General features: G+C 41.4%; 1 protein-coding gene across 1 annotated transcript in view; it reads left to right on the forward strand.

The window, feature by feature from the left end:
- The window catches only part of FAT4 (FAT atypical cadherin 4), a 145,429-nt gene extending 119,140 nt beyond the window's left edge, over positions 1 to 26,289 (forward strand). Inside the window, exons 10-17 of the mRNA XM_081926415.1 lie at positions 13 to 117; positions 5,628 to 5,935; positions 9,030 to 9,115; positions 10,659 to 10,838; positions 14,928 to 15,052; positions 15,943 to 16,163; positions 18,520 to 18,781; positions 22,624 to 26,289. Coding sequence (XP_081782541.1) covers positions 13 to 117; positions 5,628 to 5,935; positions 9,030 to 9,115; positions 10,659 to 10,838; positions 14,928 to 15,052; positions 15,943 to 16,163; positions 18,520 to 18,781; positions 22,624 to 24,491 — 3,155 coding nt within the window. The 3' untranslated portion in view covers positions 24,492 to 26,289. The remainder of the gene's footprint in view (positions 1 to 12; positions 118 to 5,627; positions 5,936 to 9,029; positions 9,116 to 10,658; positions 10,839 to 14,927; positions 15,053 to 15,942; positions 16,164 to 18,519; positions 18,782 to 22,623) is intronic.
- Positions 26,290 to 27,467: the final 1,178 nt, after the last annotated feature.

Consider the following 27,467-nt stretch of genomic DNA (forward strand, 5'->3'; position numbering starts at 1 on the left):
CTACTATTGCAGGAAAAATGTGTGACTCCACCGTCAATTACTGTGAATGCAACCCCTGTTTCCATGGAGGATCCTGTCAAAATGGAGTGGAGGGATATTACTGTCATTGTCCATTTGGTGAGTAGAAATTTGGTACTTTATTCAGATTTTCTTGCAGAACCCTAATCCTTTTGACCCTAGCCCCCAAATACAACCACCTATGGATTTTATAGCTTACTTATTAATTTTTATATGATAATATTGTTTTAATCAGAATAAAGCAAAGCAATGTGACTTGGTTGGTCAGTTACCATCTGGCAGGAAACCAAACAAAGAACTGGAGTAGTCAAAAAAAGGTGAGGCAGGATCTCCAAATGCTACAAAATTTCATCTGTTGTGTGCCCAACATGTTTTGCAAGAATTTTTTTATTAATGGCATCTTAGCAACAATCCTGACACACCAGGGATGTTGCAGTATTCACAGGAAATAATTACAGTATCTGTAGATTAGTGTGTCAGAACTGTTGCTTAAAAAAAATAACAAAATAAAAATCTAAAACCCTTTGGACTCACAATAAATGATATTTTGCAGGACCTAGAGTTTCTTTTCCTCCTTTTTCTGTCATTTGCCATTACAAAGATAAGAAGAATGCCTACCGAATCATACTGAAAACCTATCTTGTTCCATATTGTGTTGCTCATGGTAACCAACCAGATACCTATGGGAAGTCTACAATAGGACATGAGGACCATTGGTTCTCTCCCTTCTGCTGGGCTTGGTGGCCTTCCATAGAGCCTCCTGCATTGTAAACCCTACACACCGCTAGTGAGTGAAGAAGTACATCATTGGTCTGTGCTGAATTTCCCACCATTTAATTTATTTGGATGTTACCTCAGGTTCTGCATAATGTGAAAGATAATCTACACTCTCCTTACTTCCTCCACACCATGCATAATTTTATAAAACTCTATCATCTCTCCCATTTCTTGCCTTCCTCCACCAGTCCCTAGTTTGAAGATAATATTCTAGAAGGAGAAAGATGGCACTTTTCTTTACCTTTCTCCATTCTACAATATTGTCTTCAAAGAAGACCATTAAAAGCCTGGGCAAAAAGTATAGTATTTACCTGGAGACAGAACATCAGTAGAGTAGATACCTGTTGAAGAGATGTGGTGAGGGAGATACACAGCTAAAGAAGTTCCACAAATAAGATTAGCTACCCTGCCTCTGAAGGTGGAGACATCAAAGCAGGGCATCTGCTGAAGACATCTTGATGAGGTTTGAAGAAACTCTTAATTTCCATACGCCTTGGGAGCCTCGGTTAAACTGGAGTTCTCAAAGTTAGTAGCATACACAGTTCCATTTCAGCTTTATTCAGCAATGGTCACATATGTAACACAGAAATTGATTAAAGGTAGGCAAAGGAAATTCACACACTGGATGGAAGGGGTGTGTGAAGGTTAAGGAAATCTTGCATCCCACTCCAAATCTCCACACTGTGTTTTTGTTTGACATCTGCACCTGGTCCATGGCAGATCACATGTAATTCCTGAATGGGGCTTTGGTACTTTGAAAACCCTGTGACAAGGAACAGCTGTAAAAGCACAGGATAAGTGAGGGCATTTGAACCACAAAACATTAAAGAGCTGAGAAAGATCATGCCCCAGTGCCTCAGAGGTACCAGACATCCCAGTATAACACAATTACTTATAATGTTATAATTATTAAAGCTTCTCTTAAACGTATGTAAAGGTATGTCAAAATCAAACTACATTATATTTGCAGCAATTGTGCCTTATTCCTGCAGTCATTGCCAAGCAGTATTCTCAAGAAATTTATGGATGAAGCCAGAAAGACTTCTCTTTTTTTTGAAGGACCAATATATGGTAGCAATTATAGAAGAACTTGGAAATCACTAGCTTAGACCGTGAGCCTGCTGTGTATAGAAAATGTAAGAGGAGATACAGCATCTGGCTACAATCACATACAAGTCTTGCATGAACTTAAAATCCATGTTAAATTACCACTGATCATATAAAATAGAGCTGTTGCATCTATATCTGTTTGTAAGTTTCGGCTGGCGCAGCTTCCCATCACATTTCTCCCAAATAATCATTATGGGGAGAAGGGGAAATTAGGTTCAACTCACCTAATCTATTATCACAGATGATGTCTTCCAAAGGATTCCCTTCTTCATTGCAAGGAAAGAAAGAGGTGATACTTCTTTACAGGAAGGAGCTGGGGCAATGAAGGAGCTCATTCTTCTTCCCTGATACTCCTCAGTCCTATTCCATTCTAATGCCCAATTCCAATTCTCCCAACTCTAAGCTAGGAATGGAGGAGAAATGTGGTTCAGTTCATCCTTCAAGATAGATCTAATTTGCACTTCCTGAAACAATATGTGGACTGAAATGTAGTAATCCTTCAAAATTCACACTCTTGCAAATTTTGCAATGTTGTCCTAACAATCACTAACATTTAACAATGTGCCATGGATGTAGCATTTTTCCTCATCTGGCTTCCCAGTGCCAAGCACCACTGCCAGTTACCGAGAGCCAAGGCAGTGGGTACTGAAGAGCAGAAGCAGCAGTGGGAGCATGAACACCACTATTGCAAGTAATATGAGCAAAAATGCATATGCTAGGTGGAAAACGTCCATAAATGCATACATTGGTGAAAACAACATGCACAAATGCATTCATTATATTAGGGAAAATGCCTTGCAAAATGTGTATATTAGGCAAAATTGCATACAAAAATGTGCATATTGGGGGGGTCACTATAGTGATATCGAATTTTGCAAACTAATGTGGAGAACTGAATTCAAGACTGGAAAAATGAGGAACCAAAATTGACATATTTGACCATCCGTAATCCAACCCATTCCTATATTCCAATTCTACATCTCCCAACACTTACTTCAGATCTGATTTCTTCCTGATCCTAATTCTGCTCTTTCTGCCTTCCTCTCCATCTCAGATCCCACCCAATCCCATCCTGTCCTGCAATCTAGTTCTTTCCCTTTCTCTTTGTTTCCTACTTGCCACATTCTTTTCTAACTTCAGAAATTAATGAGCCAGTCAGAAGCAGGATGCAAAAAAGGTCTTTGCCATTTTACAAAAATATAGTTAACATCATAACATTTTAAAACTCTTTAAAGACCGCAGGCAAGTATTTTATAAAAATATTATTATAAAAGCATTCATATTTCGAAGAAATATAATATGGATGGAATGTAGTGCCTGCATGTTTGAAAGCAGTTAACAACAAAGAAACATACTGTATGTACTCTTCAAAATGCATTGTATGTTGACTTGATCTAAAGAATACTAGATGGTGTTCTGCCAAAATCAAGGAGGAATGCATCTGTCATTGGTTCCATATTGGATTTTATTTTTATTCCATATTATTTGGCATAACTAGAAAATGCTGATAGCAAAGGGGGTGGGTTTATTGGCTAGTTTTGAAATGAAATATGATTTAAAACAAGGGAAACAGAAGCAGCACAAATAAAAAAAAGGAAGCAAAAGTAGGCAGAAGGAGGGAAATGCATTCAGATGTATTGACTGATTGACTAAATTTGGTTTTGAAAGTAAATAATATATAACAGGGAACACGTAGTATGCAAAATTCATAGGCGTATGGAATGCCAAAGGGCAAGATAATATGGTACTGTTTATCTAAATGATATTATGTATGTGTTAGTGCAGGTCACAAAGACCATTTCCACTTTTGTAACACATGAAGAGATATTTTAACACATTTGGAAGGGAAGTGTTATGTCCATCAAAGTCACCCCGTGGTCACAAGGATTCCTATTTGCCTCTCATCCACCTGCTTTCCCCCAAAATCTGTTCTGGGGGTTACCCCAACATTCTTCAGCAGATCTGGCATGGGAAGTTCAATTGCTCAAATAGAAATCCTTGAACTCACTAGACCAGTGTTTCCCAACCTTTGGTCTCCAGCTGTTTTTGGACTACAACTCCCATCATCCCTAGCTAGCAAGACCAAAGGTCAGGGATGATGGGAATTGTAGTCCAAAAACAGCTGGAGACCAAAGGTTGGGAAACACTGCACTAGACAACCTCATTGGCTACAATCCAAAATATTTTATTGGTGCTTAAAACAATAGAAGCTACTGCAAATATTTTGCTTTAGAATTTTATTTTTTACATTATATTTGAATAATTGTACCCTGTTAGTACCCAAGGCTACTAACAATAGAAGCCTTTTTTTTAAAAAAATGCCATAAAATATCAATACTTTTTTAAAAAAGAAAGCAGGAAAAGTGACACATACATTAAAACATTAAGTGGTAACATGAACCAGAGTGCTAATAAAGAGTCTGTGTAAACAGGTCTTAATCAAATTGATGGAGGTTAAAAAATATGCAGACCACATGTCTTTAACGCATAAATGATCACTCCCAATCGATATTTATGCCACACAAATAGTGGTTTTCTTAAAAATGATAGTGATGATGCAAAAATTTGCCACTTTTAGTCCTATTAGAATATATATAAATGCATGATTTATCCACTGAAATAGATGGCACCTAAATGTGCTAACTTGGCTGGCTCGCACCCAGTATCTTCATTTTTGACAGCTTCTTCAACAAGAGAGCAGTCATACAAGAAGTTGGCAAAAAGCAAGCTGGTGTCAATTAAGATGGCATAAAGTTATACCAGATCTAATCCCTGCTCAGCAGTGGGGTTGCTTCTGCTGCTTGGCCTAGGCTGGGCAGAGGGAAAGCAAGCCTTTAAAATAATGTTTTATGCCAGGTTGCCTGGTCACAGTAGCCAGTCTAAGTTCCCCTTCTCTGGCCACACCCTGTCCTACACCTTTGGGTGAATTTACACTAGCCTCAGTTCAGCTGGCTGAGACCTGGCTAAGCCAGTCTGAACATGTTGTTGTTGTTTAGTAGTGTCCGACTCTTCATGACCCCATGGACCAGAGCACGCCAGGCACTTTTGGTCAAACTCATGCTTGTAGCTTCGAGAACACTACCCAACCATCTCGTCCTCTGTCGTCCCCTTTTCCTTGTGCCATCCATCTTTCCCAACATCAGCGTCTTTTCCAGGGAGTCTTCTCTTCTTATGAGGTGGCCAAAGTATTGGAGCCTTAGCTTCAAGATCTGTCCTTCCAGTGAGCACTCAGGGCTGATTTCCTTAAGAATGGATAGGTTTGATCTTCTTGCAGTCCATGGGACTCTCAAGAGTCTCCTCCAGCACCATAATTCAAAAGCATCAGTTCTTCGGCGATCAGCCTTCTTTATGGTCCAGCTCTCACTTCCATACATCACTACTGGGAAAACCATGGCTTTAACTATACGGACCTTTGTTGGCAAGGTGATGTCTCTGCTTTTTAAGATGCTGTCTAGGTTTGTCATTGCTTTTCTCCCAAGAAAGCAGGCGTCTTTTAATTTCGTGGCTGCTGTCACCATCTGCAGTGATCACATCTTTGGCTAAACCGGTGTTGGGTACTTAGCACTGGCTGAGCCACGAATCAGCTGGTTGAATCGAAGATCTACTGCACCCTGAGCTTCTCATCCTAACAGATCTTGCAACAGGATTGCCACCCCCTAAAAGAATTATATTTTAGAGTGCTTCTGCAGTTCTTGATCATTGTTACATTTTTATTTCCGCAGGAGTTTTCGGAAAGCATTGTGAAGTAAATAGCTACGGATTTGAAGAATTGTCTTACATGGAATTCCCCAGTATGGATCCGAACAACAATTATATATACATCAAGTTTGCCACCATCCAAAGCAATGCCCTTCTGTTATATAATTATGACAACCAGACTGGAGATCGGGCAGAATTCCTGGCCCTGGAAATAACAGAAGAGAGGCTGAGATTCTCATACAATCTTGGCAGTGGCACTTACAAACTCACCACAGCAAAGAAGGTGTCTGATGGACAGTTTCACACGGTTATTGCCCGGAGGGCTGGAATGGTAAGCGTTGCTTTACAGAAATAATAATGATGATGATGATGATGATGATGATAAAGCTTCACTCAGTTCCAAGTCACATCAGCTTTGAAGAAAGTGCAAATGGATGGTTGTTGGGACTTGGGTTTTTTTTGGGGGGGGGGTTGCAAAAACTTCTTTTAAAAAAAACACAAAAGCTTTTGTTCCATAAAAATTACCCTGAAGCATTTTAAATGGCTTCTTCAAAGGACGCTCTCTAAATGTGAGGTTGATTAATGAAGGGAATTAATGACTATCCAGATCTAATTAATTGGTGCAGACTATAGGAAGAATAAGCACTGAAGACTAATTAAGAGGCAGATTTAATGTTTGGAATGATGCAAGAACAAAACCCTTTGTAACTGAAGGCTATGTAATTGCCATGCATGTTATTTTTGAACAGAGATGATTAAATTTTGTTCATTCTGCAAATGTTCTGAAATTATTGAAAAATGTGAAACAGAGTTTTCTTTGTGGATGATAACTACCCAGTTCTGCTATATAGAAAATTGCCTTATATTAGACAGTGTACCTCCTTCTAAATCTTTTGCTGCCACCACCTTACCCTCTCCATTGCTAAGCCCCAATGGACAGGTTTGTGTTTTAATGGGCCACTATGTATTATTAAGGGAAAGATTGTGAGCAGATGCATTCACTTTAAAAAGAAAGACAGAAAGATCTCTGATTTTAAAATAAGGGGAAGCAATGGTCACTGTGATTTTGAAACTAAGCATTCCAGAGTTTTCCATTAACTGGAAGGAATGGGAGCAAATGAAAACTTAGATTTGCTAAATGCAAACAGCCAAGTCAGGATCTCTCCATCAAATATGTTAGTGCAATTTCTCACTCCGTAACACATGAAGGGTGGAACAAATTAAAAAGATTGCCTGTTTGTCAATGTGCACCATCATTCATACACATGGCAAGAGCAAACGACACAAGTATTATTTCCTAAATTAAGTAGCAACATTTTCAATATAAAATACAGGAGACAGATGGAGAGGAAAGCAAGTATGAACAACATTAAAGGAACTGTGAAATGGAACGACTCCATGCTACCTTATATATGCTGATACAGTAGAATTCCCACAAAACACCTTTGGTAATTTAGTTATCTAGAAAGAAGCGACCATCATTTCTGTTTTCAAATCACTGAGTACTTTTTATCTTCAACAAAAATGCCCTGTTCAGTGACTGAGACACATTTTTTGTTTTATTTTTAACCCATTGAAATATATTTCCCATGCTGCATAGTGATTCATACCGCCAAAGATTTGTAGCATCTCCCAAATGGTCTGATTGAGGAGTAGAGAGATTAAATGTCAAGCAGCATAAGAAAAACAGTTCTCTAAGGAGGAAATATTTTTCTCCAGCGACAGATTCTTTGAGGACTCCATGATTTCCAGTACAGGATGCTGTGTCAGCTGCAATGTTGCAGTGTTAGGACCTGCCAATAACCGTTGAGATTATCTGGAAAATTCAAAGCAGACCTCAACAAGCCTACAATTTTTTTTATTTTATTTTTTAGTATTTTAGTAGAAACTATCTATCCTATTTTACTGGTGGGGAAATCAAGGCAAATATTAATGAAATTGCTTTTCCCACAGTCACACAGTTGGAATTAATTAAATGTGAATTCATTGGCCAGCACAGCAACGTCTAGCTGTGCAATGAAATTTCCCTGCCCTTTCCTTTCTACTTACCACATATACATGCACATGTACCCGCTGAATCTGCTGCAGAGGCTTCTGGAATCTCTGGAGGAGATTTAGGCGGTGGGGGCAGGCGAAGGTATGGGGGGGTTAACATACTGCAGCAAAACGTTGTTGCACTAATGTAACTATTCAGCTGGGCGTCCCCCATTGAATCCATTTTTCAATCAAGCAAAGTTGCAATAATATTCAAGTTGAAATGTATTTAAATCAGCAAAGGAGACTTCATAAAAGACGTGATGAACTATTTGATAGGCCTCTACAATAATTCAATCTCTAGACTTTTCCTTCTCCCTGTGTTTACAAACCTAAAATGTGAAGGAGGAACTACCTTTATTGAAGTATTTCTGCTGGAGGGGTGGGGGTGGGGGAGCATTCTGCATGTCAAAAGGGTATGAAATAACTCTACTGGATTTAAAATCTGTCATTTCCTACAGGACTTCAGAATTTTTATGGAAAGCTGGTAAAAGCATTAACTTGTCAGGTTTGAGATATAGCAAAGTGACACAGTAGAAACTCTCATAACTAAAGAGGTAACAGTAGCAAATTAACTGCTAAAGTCACCAAGCAGGAACATTTGACTATCATTAGAAAGTTGAATTGTATGAAATCAGATCCAAGTAAAATACTGTTTGAAATAACTCTTCCTTCAGATGGCTCTGCCATCTCAGAATATATAGCAATCTATAAATTGATAGAAATTCCTGTACAGACCTCCCTTGCTTCTGTGGCTTTTCCATTTTGAAAAAAGGTGAGTACAGGATAGAGGTGTGTAAAATTATCCATACTGTGGAGAGAGTGGTGAGAGAAATGTTTCTTTTCATTCTCTCGAAATACTAGAGCCTGAAACTATCCATTTTGCATTTCAGTCATGGAGAGGGGGAAGAGCATGCAACCACTGGCCCTAATCCAAGTCCCTGACATAAATCCCACCCTCCCCACACCAAGCTACTATTAGCCACAGAGGGGGCAAGATATGGGCATCATTTTCACCTCTTCTGAGTTAAAACTTACAAACCTCCAAAAGTCACTTCAGTGCTGCAGGAATACAACTTTATCTGATAGCACCCTGGTATCTATGCTGCCATCATACACAGATTTAAGTGCCATGGTTTTCCCCTTCTTCCAAATTCTGCCTTAGTTTTCTAGGATCAAATCTGTGCTTATGTCTGTAATATGAAAGCTGCAACTGACAATTAGAGTTCATTTACCTATAAGTATCCGTCCCCTCCAGTGCATAAAGATATACATGGAAACCTAAGCCACAATATAAGTGTTTCACCCCTAAATATATTTAGTACTCCATGTAATCTAAACTTGATGGGTTGGTATGCGTAAATGATCATCTTAGTGTGATTTTTTTTCAGGCAGCGTCCTTGACCGTGGACTCCTGCTCAGAGGAACAAGAACCTGGCTACTGCACTGTTAGCAATGTGGCTTCATCTAGCGACTGGTAAAGAACCTTTCATTTTATCCTTTGGTGATTATGCTCAATAGACACCGCCTGGCCCGCAAAGAATAAAAGAAGCCTTTCTGCAGAAGGAGGCCTATTGATTCTATGGGATTTAATGTATCTTTAGTTCACAGACTGGGCCTCAGCTGAGTCAATTAAGCTACTGAAGAGATATCACTGTGATCTTTCCTACCTCCCTAGTTTCTGAATATAAAAGAGAATAATTAGAAGAAGCATTCAGTGAGAAATTGGCTGTGATGACATCAGCAACCATGTTATGCAGCTACCGACAATGTAAAACAAGCTATCAAATTTCAGTAAGCCGTAACGAGGTTTACTAGCAAACCCCCCCCCCCATATATTAAAAAGATGAGATGGATGCATGACTCACTAACTTTCAGGTGAACATTTTGATCTAAGAACAAAGAGAGATTCATGCTTTTGGTGACGAAGGTTTTGTCAGTTTTCAAAAATGGCCTATATGAGAAATAATCAAGTCGAATTAGTCTGTCCCTCCAGTGCCCTACTAGACTCTGATCCAAAAATGTTAAAAATAAAAGTAAAAAAGTTCATGGTTTCATTCAAAAGCAAAACATATTTGTTTGCAAAGCCTAATGAAACTACACTTGTGCTGACAAGAGCTTTCAGGCAATGTATTTAGCCCCAATCCTAAATTGCATGGCACCTCTCCCCCCATCATTTCCCCCACGACTTATGCAGCGGGGAGCCTGTTCTGTCCATGAAGGCTTCCCACATGTTTTCCGAACAGGGTTCTCGATCACTCCAGGAGCCTCCATGCGTGGAATTGGCCCACTGCTACATATATTATGGTGAGCATGGCAGGTTAAGAGCAGAGCAAAACACACAGTTCCATACCCCTTAACCATCCATACCCTTTTCATTGTGAGCAACATGTAAAGAGGTCCAATGACTTAGCTATAAGCCGCACTAGGCTTTTACATCACATGCAGTATGGTCAGGCCAATAGCCACTTATGGTGGAGCTACATCTTATAAAAAAAACCAGAGGACTGCAATGGCATCCTCATGTTTAGTTACACTCTGCATATTGCTTAGCTGAGGCATAGGCAAACTCGGCCCTCCAGATGCTTCGGAACTACAACTCCCATCATCCATAGCTAACAGGACCAGTGGTCAGGGATGATGGGAGTTGTAGTCCTGAAACATCTGGAGGGCCGAGTTTGCTTATGCCTGGCTTAGCTCATATTGTCCAGACACAGCTGTCATTACAAGGTCTTTTCCTGCCTCCACCACACCCTCAGGAACAATAATCTGTTCTATGTGCATCATATATGGTGCTTTCTGTATAAAGCATGCTAAGGGCTTTGCAGCAGTACAACATGCGTAGTTGTCAAAATGAGACTTCTGATTGTAACAAAGCAATTGTGCTATCTAAAACATGCCTACTCAGAAGTTAAGGAGAATTTACTCTTAGTTAGAGGATTGCAGCCTTATACTAGGATCCTATTGTTAAGTAAGTCCCTCTGAGTTCATTGTTTGTTCTTTGTCTCTCCCACCCTCAGGACTTTAGACGTGCAGCCAAACAGAGTCACCATCGGAGGTATCAGAGCCCTGGAGCCAATACTTCAAAGGAAGGGGCAGCTGGAAAGTCACGATTTTGTGGGTTGCATAATGGAATTTGCAGTCAATGGACGTCCCTTAGAACCCAGCCAGGCTTTGGCAGCTGAAGGAATCTTGGATCAGTATGTGTTTTACGTAATATCAGAATAACAATTGACTAACTCTGTTTTGTGATCTTCACGTGTCTGAAAATTCACGTCTGTTACCCATGAATGCTCTGGTACAGCAGGCTGATTCTCTTGCTGGGTTGCAAATTATGTCATAGACCAAATGCTCCTTCTCTGTTGAAATGTGCATTTCACTAAAAGAACCTGAGGGTTCTCTTTATTTGCACCACACTGCATGGATGGTTCTCCACCCATATTAAAAAGTATATGAGAATTCCACTCTCCAAGATTGTATATGTATTGTTATGCATGATGTAAGGGGGCCATCATGTTGTTGCTTGTTCCTAAGCACCACTAGGAAGAGAAGTCAGCAAAGTCTGACATACACAAAGATGGTGAAAGAGTTGAAGGGTGTGTGCTCAGCTCAGCTCATGTTTGCATGCAGAAGGTCCCAGGTTCCATTCTTGATACCTCTAGGTAGAGCTGAGAATGGACCCCACATGAAAACTTGAAGAGCCACTGCCAATCAGTGCAGATAACCCTGAGCTAGGTGGACCAGTGGGCTGAATAGAAGGCCATCAATGGTCATGATGGTGGCTACACTTCCTCCGGCATCGGGCGTGGTGTGCTTCTGTATCCTGCTTGCTGGGGAGAGGGCTATCATGTTCATGTTATGCTTGTGCGCTTCCCATAGACCTCCAGTTGGTCACTGTGAAAATGCTGGACTGGATAGGCCTTTGGTCTGATCCAGCAGGACTCTTCTTAATGTTCTCATAAGAAGGCACCTTTCCTATGAACAGACATACAGATCAGCAACAGTATGCTATAAAGTCCACCAGCAGATGTTCTATATCTAGAAAAGCACCATTCTTTAACATTTGTCTGCATTGTTATATCCAGTGCATTAAACGCCGTCCATATGGTCCAAGTGTCTGTTATCTCACTTTTCCTCTCAGATGTCAAGGCAGTTCCCTGTACCATCTCCCCCTGTGAACACTGTTCAAAATGATTGATTAACTGAACCTGTTGTTTCTTCCATCCCACTGTTTGAACTTAGGGGTGGAATAAGAGGATGTCCTGAGTGGTTAGCTTTTCATGGTCTCAGCTTGTGGCATAAGATTTCCTGAAGCTCTGTAGCGCAGAGATCAACATCAATTACAATTTCACAGACAGCCAAACATTGGACCTTCACCAGTGAAGGATAGATGTGTATATTGTTGTTGTTTTTTATCTCTTGTCCACCAGGATTCTTTATTTAATGTCTTGGACAGTTGCACAGAGAAAAGTGGTTTCAGGCTTCTTTTCAGATTGACTTGGCAGACAGTAAAGTAAAAATCATACTGCTCTAAATTCAATGGACAGCTCAAGTTTATTCCACTCTGGTTACTTTCCGCATTATATTTTCAGGCTGTGTGAAATGCGGTTATTGCAACTAAATGGCTCTGGAATCTCTTTTGTGTCTCAGTGTTAACATGTGCTGCTGGGACCCAGAGGTTCACAAGTGGCCAGTGTCTAGTATGAAGCTATAAAACTGAAGAGTGTGTGTTGTGTGTGTGTGTGTGTGTGTGTCATTTGGTCTATCTGGATAATCAAGCATAATATTCTCATGAAGCAATTTTACTTGATTTCAAGCAGCATAAGAGAAACATTCAGGAACAGTCACATCCTGCCAGGTGGACGTTGGTAAATGTGATATTTAATGAATAACTAAAAGCTGGTTTAAAAACAACAGAGTTTCATGGCACCTTAAAGACTGGCAGATTTATCATGACATAAGGTGCCATCAGAGCCTTTGGCTGAAACACACTAAGGGCTTCTTCACACTTTCACTTGCTATCTATTTAGATTGGATTGTGTACTGATTCATTCCCCCATGGGTCTCTAGAGCTTTTCTTGTTTTTCCCTGCCTGTGCCTTGGGATCATCTGATCTTCTTACCCACTGAATTGGAAGCTCGGTAAGCAAAACCTCTGTTGAGATTTTCTGAGCATCTGATAAGAGCCAATTCAGCTGGTAAGATCAGGGTTTCACAAGGCATAGTTGTGGAACAATGAGAAGACACAATATAATCAAAATACGTATTTCATCATTAAACTGAAGGAGTAGTATTTTAAAATCAAGTTATGTCGGGAGTGGAGTTTATCTTTTTTTAAGAAATAGGAAAAAACAGGGCTACATTTTTCATTTTGAAAAGTTTTAGCCTGGTTTCCTTTATGCATTAGGATAGTTACTTGGAAACTGTTTTACTCTGAGTGCCTCTTGTTCAGGGATAACATTTAAGGTTACCATTCTGTGCACTTTTCACTTGGGCGCACACTTCATTGAATATACAGTGGGACTTACTTCCACTTAGGCTGTAAATGACCAGTCTCATGGGTGTAAGTCAACAATCCCTCAACGGAAAGCACCTTCCTCATACTTGGAATATTAAAGGCAGGAAGCAGCAAACATTTTGCAGCATTTTAACTTCACACTTCAGAGAAAGGTGTTGGGATGATGTATGGTTGAGACGGTGTGAGTTGAGTTAAAGGGTTTATGTTTCTTCATGTAGCTGTGCCCATTCCTGCTTGAGGGTGTGAGGAATGTGTGGAGGGGGAGCTGGTTTTTGAAGCAGGGTTGCATTTTATAAACGCATGAATCTATCCTGAAATTTAATTTCAACTTAAAATATAGGCATCAATCCAAATACATCCCCTCCTAGCTTATATTCCTAACCATCTTGTTTGGAAGAGAGAGAGAAAATGAAGTAGTAAAGACTTGATGAAAACGCAGCCAAGAATGGCCAATAGGAAGTCATTCTTTCTTGCCCTACATTAAGGTGACAAGCCACTGTCCACCACAATCTCCATGAAGGATACAGAGTGTGCACTCTTGTCATAAGAAATAGACTGCATGACAGCTCAGAGGGCACAGCCTCTCTCAACATCCTGGCATTGTTGCTCAGCCCCAGTGCTTGGCCCCTGGTGTTTTGTTACCCTTCCTTCCTCCCTCCCTCTGTGTGAAAACATAAGAAGAGCCTGCCGGATCAGGCCCATGGCTCCTCTAATCCAGCATCCAGTTCTCACAGCAGCCAACCAGCTGCCTGTGGGAAGCTTGCAAGCAGGATCCGAACACAAGAGATCTCTCCCCTAATGTGGTTTCCACGATATCATCGCTGAGCTATCCTCTCCCTTTGGCACAGCTTGCTCTCAGGGACAGCAGGTTAGCCCAAAAGATATGTGGCATATCAATGAAGCATCTTGGGTGTCAATGGAAAAAAACGGTTGGTAAAGGTGGGACGTGGATGGCTCTGTGGTCTAAACCACTGAGCCTCTTGAGCTTGCCGATCAGAAGGTTGGCGGTTTGAATCCCTGCAACAGAATGAGCTCTCGTAGCTCTGTCCCAACTTCTGCCAACCTAGCAGTTTGAAAGCACGCCAGTGCAAGTAGATAAATAGGTACCGCTGCGGCAGGAAGGTAAATGGCCTTTCTGTGCATTCTGCTTTCCATCACGGTGTTTTGTTGCGCCAGAAGCTGTTTAGTCATACTGGTCACCCAGAAAGCTGTCTGTGGACAAACACCGGCTCCCTCGGCCTGGAAGCTCCTTCGCCTTTGACAGGACTTAACCGTCCAGGGGTCCTTTCCCTTACCTTTACCTGTTGGATAGAGCAGTGGGGCTGCTCTTCTGACAACAGTGTTTCTGCTGCTCGCCTGAATCGGGTGGGATGATAATGGAGCTGGACTTCACCAACAGGAGGACCATTGCCAATTTGGCATCCCTGAGAGTGCAGCTGTGTAGCTCCAACCTTGCCACTGCCCCACCCAAGCTCAGTCCAGGTAAGGAGCAGAGATATTAGTATTGAGAGGATGGCTCTACCTCATCACGTTTGATGCTGCTAGACACATGAAATAAAAAAATAAGTGTTTATCATTTCTGGTTCTAACTCCTTCTCAGCAAGGAAGCTCAATGGGTCAGCTTGAGTGACCCACTGTCTCACAGGGCTATTATGGAGAAAGGGGAGATCCTGTGTGGTGTCTTGGTCTCTGGGGTGGGAATTATTTAAGAAATATGCAAGCAATGAAACTATCGTTATTTATTTTATTTTATTTTATTTTTGCTTGTTCAGGTGTCCTAGGCTGGAAGGAACTTGTGCTATTAACCCTTGCCAACATGGTGGCACTTGTGTGGATCAGTGGTCTTGGCAGCAGTGTCACTGCAAAGAAGGACTGACTGGAAAACACTGTGAAAAATGTAAACAGAGTGTTTCTTTGCCCCCACCCCTTCTGCTTTTAACCTACATTTACATCTCCCATAAACATCTTTGTGTTTTCTGCTTTGCACATGGAAGAAATATGTAATGATTGAATTCATTATAACAGTAATTATGAAGCAAAATATCATGCTGGCCCAACTCCACAAGGGACCAGCAAATTGCAACAGAAACACATTTAAAAAGTAGGAATCCATCTATTAAACCCAGCCAGCCACTTTCTATTGCCTTAATATATTTTTTAATTCTTAATTGCAACTAGGGTTGTTCTTGTTTTCACTTAAAGGCTGAAATAGAATGGAATTGGGGAAATTGTTGGAAAGGAAGCTAGTTTTTTTAACCAATTAAAAACCAGACACATTTTCTCAACATGGTCTGCTGGTCAATTCAGTTCTCATTCCCAATTCATACTTTCCGATACAATACAATACAATACAATACAATACAATACAACTCACATTACTCTTCATTTTGCAGTACAATTCTCCAACCAAATAAGGTGTGCAAAAATGCATATAAAAGTGTGCATACAAATGCATATATTCATGAAAATAGCATTAAAATGCATTATATCAGGGGGGGAACTTTGAAAAAACATGGACAATAGTGTAACTTGCATACTAAAATGTGCAGAATTTGAAGAAAATTGCTAATTGGTTTTCATGAGGGCTTTAAAAATGTTGGATAACTGAACTTAAGATTGGAAAAGTTAGAAACTGAGAAATCAAAATTGACAGATTTTTTTTTCTTCATTACCTTTTATTTATTATCTTTTCATTCTTTATCTGTGGTGGGTGGGTGGGTGGTACAAAGAGATAGAATTGTGAATGATGAATTATTATATTTTTCACACTTTACTTCTTTATTCTAGATGTTACGGCTGATACTGCCTTGTCATTAGAAGGCAAAGGTCGCCTTGACTACCACATAAGTCAGAAAAGGAAATGGGAATACATGATGAGACGTAGCTTTGACAACACCATTTTGGAGCCTCAGAGTAGCATGGAGAGTATAGAAGTCAAATTCAGGACAAGGAGTAAAAGCGGAGTTTTAATTCATATCCAGGAAAGCAGCAATTATACTACTGTGAAGGTAAGGCCGAGTGGATTTGATTGGGCAACTTGCTATGAAGTGGTCTTCATTTCTCCTGAATTTGCCCCAGTCTTTTACTTTAGAAATACCAGAGCGTTGACTAGTGCTGGGCACAACTCCAGCTATCAAAAGGGCTGAATGATTTTGCTTCTAATCAGCTTTGTCTAGACTCCAAGTACTGACTATTTGAATGGCAGCCGGAAGAATGTTTGTTGCATATGTTCTTAATGAAACATTGCACGCTAGAGTGAAATCTTTTCTCCGATTAACTTTTCCCTCCTCATTCAGACCTCCTATAAAATGTGACCACCAAGCTCAGATTTAGAACTCTTGGATTTTTTAAAGGCATAGTAGCACACACAACCCAGTCCTCAGATCAATTAAGGCAAAGTCCTTGGTTTTAACCAGCTGCAATTCTATTGATCCCAGGTGAGGAACTTGTGGCCTCCCAGATGTTGTAGACTCCAATGTCCATCAGCCATAACCAACATGACCAATGGTCAGAGGTATTGGAAGATGGAGTCTAATACCATTTGAAGGGCCAGTGGTTCCCCACTCCTGATAGATACACCATTGAACTGAGTGGTGTTTACTTGTACCAGGCACTTTGGCTTCATTAAAGCCACAGTTACAGCTGGCTCCCACAAGGATGCTGAAGAATCATTGGGCTTGTTCCCACATTGCACTGAACAGGTACAAGATATTTCTACACGTTTCCAAGTGTTTGTGTAAAATGGTGTACACTTGTGCAACTGTTGTGTACATGGGCCTAGAGGCTGTGCACACATTGAGTGGTGCATGTGAATTAATCGTACAGCTCAAGTATTTGTGTACATAGGTACACAGCTTGCATATTCTCTTAATGTAGCATGTGAACGTCACTATTACGATATAGGGAAATGGATTTCAGAGTATTCTGCTGTATCTTTTGCACAAGAGAAAGTAGTGGAGTCAATTCTTAGGGCTGACTCTGTCAATTTAGCCCTAACACTAAATGAGTGAAACCGTAGTGCTGGCAAACCTCTTGGATGGTTACAAGATCCAAGTTTTCATGACTGCTTTAATTATTTCCATTTTCTCCCTAGCCTATAAGTCTCTCCAGTGTAAGACCACAATTCTGTGCTTCAGCCAGCATTAATTTATCAGTTGTATCTGGCTTCTCAGTACCCATATTTTCCAATGCAAAAGCTTGCACTAGCAAGTTATCAGGATATTATCACATAATTTGCAATTACTTCTGCTTTTTTCTTTAAGCAGACAATAGCAACATGGTCTTTTATTTGCCTTTTCTTGGTCAGTGGATACCATCACTATAGAAAGCCTGCAAGGGCAGAGGTCAAACCTTTTCCCACAGTGTGGCATGGGAGGCAAAAAATGGAGACATCACAAGTGGATAGGGAGCCAACTGAATAAGCTCAGGCACCCGTGGCCTTTATCTGGCGACAGTGCACATATGAAGTCCTGCTCTGCTATTCCACAGCTGCGCAGAATGCATTTCCACTCAGTCAGGTGGCAATGCAAGGACCCCAGCACCTCTCAGCTAAACATCAAGAAGCCACATCCTTTGACCAACACAGGTGTTGTGCAGGCTGTTTGTAACAAGAGAGCCCCAAAGTCTATGTGGCTACAGTCCTGCATCCTCAGCAATTTTTGTTCGTGTTGCCTTGTGTACAGAAGGCAATTTAAAAATGTGTGGTTTAGTTTTTTGAGGGTCATATTCTGTCTGTAAGGAGTGACTCTGTGTAAACTGCTAGCATGGATGTGAAGCTATGAAATCACGCTTTCAGCCCAAGAGATGGGTGCTTCTTATCTGTCACCTATATATGTATAAACTTTATGAAGGTTTGAGTAGTTGCATCCCATCAAATCTTGCATGTTCTCGCCAGTGCTTCTTAGCTGATTAATGTGTAACGTAAAAGGAAATACACAGGGGCCTTTTAAGCCTGTATCATTGCAGTTTCTGTTGCACAAAAGATGCAATTTCTTTTTTACCTGGTTTGCACATCGCGGGAAGCCCAACTATGGCTTGGTGCAAAAACACAAGCATGTGGCCTCCAAAGGAGGAGATCATGGCCCCCTCATTCCTTCTTGGTCATTTTGCTGATGCACCATGTAAAGCTAAGCCATCGCTTGCTTAGTATGTGGACCAAATCTGGCCTTGTGGTTTAGCTCTATGAGCCACACAAGCCTTTGACTTGGTGTGATGTGCGACTTAGGCATTTTCTTTGGCTGAAATTCCTACATTGCAGGGGCTTGGACTAGATGACCCTTGAGGTCCCTTCAGACACTACAGTTCTATAATTCTGTGATTTTTAAATACATATATATCTGTATATATATATATATTTCCTTGTAGATCAAAGGTGGCAAAGTACAGTATATCTCTGATGCTGGAGTTGGTGGAAAGGTGGAACGCAGCATTCCTGAAGCTTATGTTTCTGATGGCCACTGGCATACCTTCTTCGTTGAGAAGAATGGGAGCTCCACAATATTAACAGTCGACAAGACCTACAGTAGAGATGTCCTGCATGTTACACAAGATTTTGGAGGACTAAATGTCCTTATGATTTCACTTGGCGGAATCCCACCTAACCACGCCCCTAGAAGCAGCAATCCAGGTAAGAAGGAAAGCCATACATATGAGCAGTATCACAAATAGTTGGGTATCATTAGGTAGGCATCATTTTGTAATGCACAGCCAACAGGGCAAGCTTCAGAGTTTAACAACACAGAAGGATTGCAGGATTGATTAGGCTGTTTAAGGGTTAGATCAGGAGCTGTGTCCTAAACCATACATCATTGATCCAGTTTTTCATTGTTCTCTACAATGCATATGGCACAACTGTAGTTCCAGAGCACATAGGGTCAGTTGCATCAGTCCCAGTGCCCACATCATCTCTGAGCAATGGAAGCATCTTGCTATAGCACTAGTCTTGGCACTCCTCTTGTAATGGCATTGCTGCCTACTTAAAATCCTAGTAGCAGAATGCTCCATTCAACTTGCTGTTTGCTTGTCATGGCCTCCGCTGCAGGGATTGCAACCTCTTGTTGTTCAGATCAACTAAATCAGAGCCACACATGAACAGAAACAGTCACATTTACGGATTAAATCAGCAGTTTGGGTGTTAGTGTTCATGCTTGGAATTCCTTTTTTATTCTTTTTTTAATGGAAGTGATTTTTAAATACAGACACCCAGACTAGTTCAGCAGTAAGGAGTGATGTTTCAGAGAGAGCTCTTTATAAAAAAAGAATCTAACTTAAAGGATTATCACCAGATAAAATAACCTTGCCTGTTGTAAATTCACACTTCACATTTTTCACCGTATCCAATGAAAACAACGAGATCCAAATTGCCTCGTTTTGTATGAGATGCGGTGTGAATGAAATCACACTTAGGGCATTCACTGCTCCTGACCTATTGCTGCATATTGATTATGAAGTCAAAATCATAGTATGTGTATTGACAGGAAGTCTGCTAGGACCAAAGCTGGTGGGAAGAGAGGAGGAAATGGAGCATTTAACTAAAATGACTGATGTGGACGTTGACAAGTTACAGGAGTCTGGCCTGAACTAGGGATGCATGCTCCAAAACCATTTTTTCATTCAGTGTTTTCTTAATATTGGATTACACTGCATGTGACATGCCAAAGATTTATGAAGGGAGGTATAAAACTCTGTGTGAACTCCTATGTTCAGGATATCTGAAGAATCAGAAAAGCAAAAATAAATATGTAACAAATTTTAGAGATGTACAACTAATGGAGCAAAACACACAATCCAATGAAAATATATCCTGGGCATTTTTCCTGCTCCGTAATACTATAGTAACAACCTTTTTATATCAAGCTGCTGCTCCCTGGAGCTATTTGAAATACCTTCTGAAATGCAGAGATGCAATATTTCATTTTATTCATAGAAAGGAAAGAAAGAATGGTTTGTAATTCAACTGACGTTTGATTTTTCAACTTCAAAGAAATAACTCCAAATGAAAGATTTCCCCCCTTTTTTATGTCTGTAGAAGATGTTATTTCTAACATAAATTCATTCAACAAAGTTTGTGTCAGAATCTTCAGCTAGTATCCACAATATACAAAACACTGCTCCAAAGCTGCACAAACCCCCATGACAATCAAAAAACAATGGGAGGATGACATCGGCTACAAAATTAACCCCACCGCAGTCTCATTAAAGTGCATTGCACTGTTTCTCCTTGTTTTTGTTTAGTCGTTTAGTCATGTCCAACTCTTCGTGACCCCATGGACCACAGCACTCCAGGCACTCCTGTCTTCCATTACCTCCCGCAGTTTGGTCAAACTCAAGCTGGTAGCTTTGAGAACACTGTGCAACCATCTTGTCCTCCATCGTCCCCCTCTCCTTCTGCCCTCAATCTTTCCCAACATCAGGGTCTTTTCCAGGGATTCTTCTCTTCTCACGAGGTGGCCAAAGTATTGGAGCCTCAGCTTCACGATCTGTCCTTCCAGTCAGCACTCAGGGCTGATTTCCTTAAGAATGGAGAGGTTTGATCTTCTTGCAGTCCATGGGACTCTCAAGAGTCTCCTCCAGCACCAGAATTGTTTGTGGTTTAAGAACTGTAGTCCTGATGCCTTTGTTTTCCAGTTATGCACAGAAACAATGATATGGGGGGTGGGGGAGAGAGAGAGTTGTGGAAGCAATACATTTCATCGGATGGTCGGTAGGTCACAATACATTTTCATGTTCTCCGGCTACTGTCACGAAAATCTCCAGTTGAATTTCAAAGTTCAGATGTAATCTGGTCACTGGCTGACAGAAATGTGCCCATTTGCACGTGCCCTTTTTTAGCCCATGGGGGTTTCTTTTCATCAGTTTTATTTCCTGGCTTCTGAAGGCAGTCAACCATCAAACAGAAAATGTGCATGAAGACACTCGGTGATCTGTTGCAAAATGTAGCAAAAGTTTTAGAAACTCTGGGCAATAATGCAATCCTAAATAAACTGTCAGGGAACTGACATTGGAGCTAGAGGCGGAGGGAAGGCTCCAGAGGGATGCTGAAGAGGGTCCCAGTAGGGAGAGAGGCAGCCCATCTGCTGGGGAAGGAAATCAGCGTAACACCAGTGGAGAAGGGGGACAGATGGGGGAATCGGAGAGGAGGCTCCAGGACTCTTCACCGGAGACCAGCAGGGAGAGCACGGGTACTCCGCTGCCCACACCCTCCCTGCGCAGAAGACTTCCGCGCAGGGAGAGTAGGAGGAGACTTGGCGTCAAAGAACTTCTTTGCTGGAAGAAGTTCAAGAAATGCCCACTGACGGATTCTGCCAGCGACTGAGACAGCCACGAAGTGAAAGGCTGTCCAGACAGAAAGGGTTCAACCAGGTAGCCTAGCCAGGAATGGCGGCAACTTATGCACGAGCAACCCCTAGAACCATTACATAAACTTATCTGGAATTTTAGAGGGCAAAAGGGGGAATTGTGGTGTAACTGTACAACAAAGCAAAAGTAAAGTTATGAGCCATTCAAATGTATCAGTTTTAAGTCGAATGGGAGAGAGTCCAACAGGAGATTCTTCAGTGGGAGAGATGGAGACTGCAGTCCTATACAAATATGCGACATTGAACTCAACAGAACCTATATTCAAGTAGCCATGTGTGTGCTTACCTCTGCCTTTGAAATTAATGTGACTTTCCAAAGTGCTTAGAGTTACTTAGACTGATTAAATTGTTATTTATTTAAAACTGTTCTCACTCTGTGATATTTTGTCCAATAATTGTTTTATAAGTGAACTTATCAGCAATTGTGGATTTTATCAGCAATTTCTAAGCAAGTGGGCTGTGACTCAGATACTCAGTAGGCAACATGTAAACACTTGAGTCTCCCCTCCTCTTTCCATTCCAGCATATCCAAGTGAAAAGACATTTTTTAAACTTCAAAGGGAAGCAAAGACTGGCCTTATATTTTAGTAGTGAATACTGCTGCTTTGAACATGATGGTGACACTCCAAGTGCATGCAGATGCGAAGCACTGAAAATAAATAAATAAATAAATAAATAAATAAATAATGCTGCAAACCTGAAAATATGAACCCATTTCTTACAAAAGCCATGTTGCTGGTTTGCTGCACTGGGTTCTATTCCCAACTACCACTGACATGAATAAAGCTTTAAAGTAGGCATGTTTGGTGGACTGTCCATGTACTTTTGTTGGTGCTATGTTGTAGAGAACTCCAAGTGGTATTCACTCATTCATTCATACCTGGTTTATATTGCTCCCTTGCTCCCTCTAATTAAAGTATTTATTTGCTTACAGTATTTATACCCTGCCCTTCAGCAGCTTTCAAAAATCAGTACTAAGATGGTCATAATATAAAAGGACATGTCACGCAAAGAAAAGAAAATGGGAAAGAGGAGGGGGAAGTTAACATCCATTAAACAAGCTAAGCTCCTTCAGTTTCCAAATCCTTATTATTTCTTTCTGTTTTCCTAGATTTTGATGGCTGCATTGCCTATTTTAAGTATGGGGACGAAAGCCTTCCCTTCACCGGAAAGCACAGTCTCGCCACCATCTCTAAAACAGACCCCTCTGTGAAGATTGGCTGCCGAGGGCCCAACATCTGTGCCAGCAGTCCCTGCGGGGGCGAATTGATGTGCATTAACCAATGGTATACATACAAGTGTGTGCTGCCTGGAGCCTGCGCCTCCAACCCCTGCCAGAATGGTGGCAGCTGTGAACCTGGAGAAAGGTCTGGATTTACCTGCATCTGCCCAGAATCCTACACTGGGAGAACGTGTGACACGGTGGTGGCTTGCCTGGGCATCATGTGTGCCCATGGGAAAGTGTGTAAGGGAGAGGCGAATGGAGCCTATGTCTGTGTCCCACAGACTTACCCAGCTGAGCTCTCCTTGCCTCTCTGGGCTGTTCCTGCCATTGTTGGTAGCTGTGCTACTGTGCTGGCCTTGCTGGTGCTGAGCTTGATCCTGTGCAATCAGTGCAAGGGAAAGAAGGCCAAGGCCCCCAAAGAGGAGAAGAAAGCAAAGGAGAAGAAAAAGAAGGGGAGTGAGAATGATGCTTTTGATGACCCTGATAACATCCCACCCTACGGCGATGATATGACGATCAGGAAGCAGCCTGAAGGAAACCCGAAGCCTGATATAATTGAGAGGGAAAACCCTTACCTCATCTTTGATGAGACGGATATCCCGCACAACACAGAGACTATCCCCAGTGCTCCTCTAGCTTCTCCTGAGACTGAGATAGAGCACTATGACATTGACAACGCAAGCAGCATAGCTCCTTCAGATGCAGACATCATTCAGCACTATAAGCAGTTCCGGAGTCACACGCCGAAATTCTCCATCCAAAGGCACAGTCCTTTGGGGTTTGCAAGGCAGTCGCCTATGCCCCTGGGGGCAAGCAGCTTAACATACCAGCCTTCATACGGTCAAGGCCTAAGGACCAGTTCCTTAAGTCACTCTGCATGCGCGACACCCAACCACCTTTCTCGTCACAGCCCTGCTCCGTTTTCCAAATCGTCGACTTTCTATAGAAACAGCCCTGCAAGGGACATGCATCTTTCCATTAGAGAAGGGAGCTCTTTGGAAATGCACAATGATGTCTGCCAGACAGGCATTTTTAACTACCCCACTCGACTAGGGAGAAGAAGCAAGAGCCCTCAGATGATGGTAACTCATAGTTCCAGGCCCGGAAGCCGCTTAAAGCAACCCATAGGGCAGATTCCACTGGAGAGTGGTCCTCCGGTGGGCCTTTCCATTGAAGAGGTGGAGAGGCTTAACACCCCGCGTCCTAGAAATCCAAGCATCTGCAGCGCTGACCATGGAAGGTCTTCTTCTGAGGAGGACTGCAGAAGGCCACTGTCCAGAACAAGGAATCCAGCTGATGGCATTCCAGCACCGGAATCATCATCTGACAGTGATTCCCACGACTCTTTTACATGTTCTGAGATGGAGTATGACAGGGAAAAGCCCATGGTGTACACCTCCAGAATGCCCAAATTATCTCAAGTTAATGAGTCAGATGCAGATGATGAAGACAATTATGGGGCTAGGTTGAAGCCCAGGAGATACCCAGGCCGAAGAGGAGAGGGTGGTGGGCCTGTGGGTGCACAAGCAACTGCACCCAGTGTTCATGAGAGTACGTCACCTTTAAGACTTGGGCAGCAAGGAGGGAATTTCAACTGGGACAACCTTTTGAACTGGGGCCCAGGATTTGGGCATTATGTGGATGTTTTTAAAGATCTGGCATCTCTTCCAGAAAAGGCAACCACAAATGTAAGTGAAGAGAGCAAAAATGGTACAACACAACCCAAAGATGGGGAAGCCGAACAGTATGTATAGAACTCCATACTGACATTGTCAAAATGCAAAAGCACGAAACTTTCAAGCCATTCTATCGTTGTAGATAAGAGAAGGGCAGATTTTTTTTATAAAAACAACATTTTTTTTTACCCAGGGCCAGTAGTTAGGACACATTTTTTTAAAAAAAATTATCATTATTATGCTGCTGAAAAGGACAAATACATCTTTTTTGTTTAATTTAATTGAGATCGGTTGAATTTGTTTTTCTCTGCATGCATTATATTTCCAAACAAGGTATTTGGCATGCAGCATTTGGAAAGAATTTTCTGTATTCCATGTTTGGTTTGTGATTTTTTAAATTAATAGTGATTGGTTCTAAATATGGACCCAAGACTGTTTATTGTGGAAAGCGTGTTTGTATCCAATTTTAATAAGTTGTTCTGAAATGCAAGAATATCAAGTATGTTGTTTTTGTTGGGAGATATTTGAAGCAATTCTGTAAAGGCTGGGTGAAGGAACAATGCTATCAGGTTCTCTCAGAAAACCTATTTCCTGTATACCGCAGTTGCTCAGATCTGGATACTTTAAGGAACGATAAGCTTGAGCGATGGCTATATTATCTTTCTCAATACAAAGGGTGCTAGAACCAGCTCAAGCTCATCAGCACTTTAGGGTTTTTTATTATTATATTTGACAAAGTTGTGTGAGAACTTCTGAATCTTCTGTCCTTATTTCCTCCAAGCAACAGTATTTCTAGCTAGTATGGAAACCAAGTTGACATTATCAAGTTGAACAAATAATAGAATCTGTAGAACAGGGAGTGGGTACAGTGCAAGGTGAGGTTAGTAGACGGAACTCCACTGGTTTCAAATGAATCTCAGCTCTGTAGGGTCTTGGCAACTATTCAATATCAGTGTTTCAGTTTTGCCATCTATGAAAATGGGAGGGGGCTCTTTCGAAAATTACAAACCTACTTCACAGGGGGCCATTGTGAGGACTACTTGCCTATAAAAAGTTGTTTAAAAGCCATAAAGCACTAACTATTATTGTAAGCACTGCCTTCCCTACCAGATCCTGGAGTGACCTTTTCCTACATCACAACGTTTACTACGACTGAAGTGTTTGACATAAAAATATTTATTGGGGGGGAAATCATTGCAGTCTTGGATCAGAGGAACATGCATTTAACAGGTCCTTAAGTATGAAAGATACACACATTGTATCAGTTATACATGGCACCAGTCTGCTTTTCTTTTTAAAAATGCATGCAAAGAGGGGGTTCTGCTGGTGCAAGCGCATATACTTTAAAGGGGAAAGTAGGAAACATACATACAGGCTCTATGCATTGCTGATACAATGCGCATGTGTTCTGTGCTCAACTACCCATACCCAAGTACAAACTGTATCCTAAGAAGGGACCCTGAGAAATGCCTAAAAACTCCAAGTCATGGTAGGTGACTGTTCTAAATCCCCCTCATTTTGAATTTGCTTTGTGTAAACAAACCCTGTGTTTCCATGCAGCTCCTATAGTACTGTTTTAAAAATTTAAAAATAAATGTTTTCTGTGTGCGTGGGGAGGTGTTGCTGTTTCTCTCCCTTTCTCGCCCGTTTTTGTTTTAGCTAAACTATGTTTTTGGTATCAATATTTTCCTATACTGAATACTTTTCTTACTTTCAGGGAAAGTAAGAAAAATGCTTTTCTTCTTTTCTTCCCCCCTTTTTTTTACATTTGTTACTTATGTAACACCCATATTTTTCACATTTTGATAAAAATTGTAACATACCGTATGCTTTCTACGTGTAAATGCCAATAATAGAATTAAAATATTTATTTAAACTGTCTTGTGTGCAGTGATGGGAACAAGGAGTTACGCCTCAACTACTACTTGATCTGCCACTCTTCATCTTGCCAGGTTGTTGCTGTTTTCCCCTACCAGGGAAAATATATATATTCTTAGTTGGGTCTGCAGCTTGGAGCACGGATAGAGTGAGAGAACATGAATGACCCTGTAACTGGGAACGGGTTAAAAATGGCCACAGGTTGATTGGTTACAGCTTACACAGAGAATGGTGGCGCAAAGGGCAAAGATCCAGACTTTGGGCTAATACAGTCACCCAGCTGTTACGTTGGGGGAACAGTGGTGGATTTAACACAAGCTCAGACCCACCATGCCATGGGCTAATGCAACTGGCCATCATTGTCACTCTGGGTATGTAACAGGCATGCCAGCCCCGAAGATGAGCTGGACCTTGAAGAAACAAAAAAGGCCCTGACCTTTTGGTGGTGGGAGGATATACAGCAGGGGCTCCAGAGTTAACCTTTGTGTTCAGGCAGGTTCACACAAGTATATTCAAACTGGATGGGAGACCATGTGTTGAGAGTCCTGTATTACAGCCGATTGGACTAGATGGCTCTTGGGTCCTTCCAACTTTGTGATTCTACAGACAGACGCAAACCAGCCGGACAGGTTCATCTAGATCTGGAGTGAATAGACTCCATCCTGTGGGCCCCAGGTGGCCTTCCAGAACTCTCTACATGGTCCTCAAGACCCCTCCCAGGCACCTCTCTCTCTCCATCTCATTCCTTCAACTGTGAATGATTTAAGTGAGTATTGTGGTTTCTGTTATACTACAATGACTTTAGCTTATGGTAACAAACTACATAATAAACTATGCTAAGTCAATTTTTCAAAATGAATGGGAGTTACAAGTGCAGTGCTGCTTAGCAAGACTCTCTAGCTATTCTTCACAGGGAGCAAAATTTGGAAATTTCTGCTTCTGCATTTGCACAAGGAAGTTGAACCAATCTTTTCTGGCAAAGTTTCTGTTGTTGTCAAGTTGTTGCCCGTTGTCAGTGTGCTGAGCAGAAGACAGTGGGCCAGAACAGTATTCATTTACAACTAAGTAGTTGCATCTGAAATAACAGGCTATCTACAGCTGATCTGTGGGTTCAGGGCTTGCTCTAATTAAGCATCTGTTAAAAAGCTGTCTGTTTGGGTCAGATATTATCCTCTT

Source organism: Podarcis melisellensis, assembly GCF_964234715.1.
Source record: "Podarcis melisellensis genome assembly, chromosome: 9".
NCBI lineage: Eukaryota > Metazoa > Chordata > Lepidosauria > Squamata > Lacertidae > Podarcis > Podarcis melisellensis.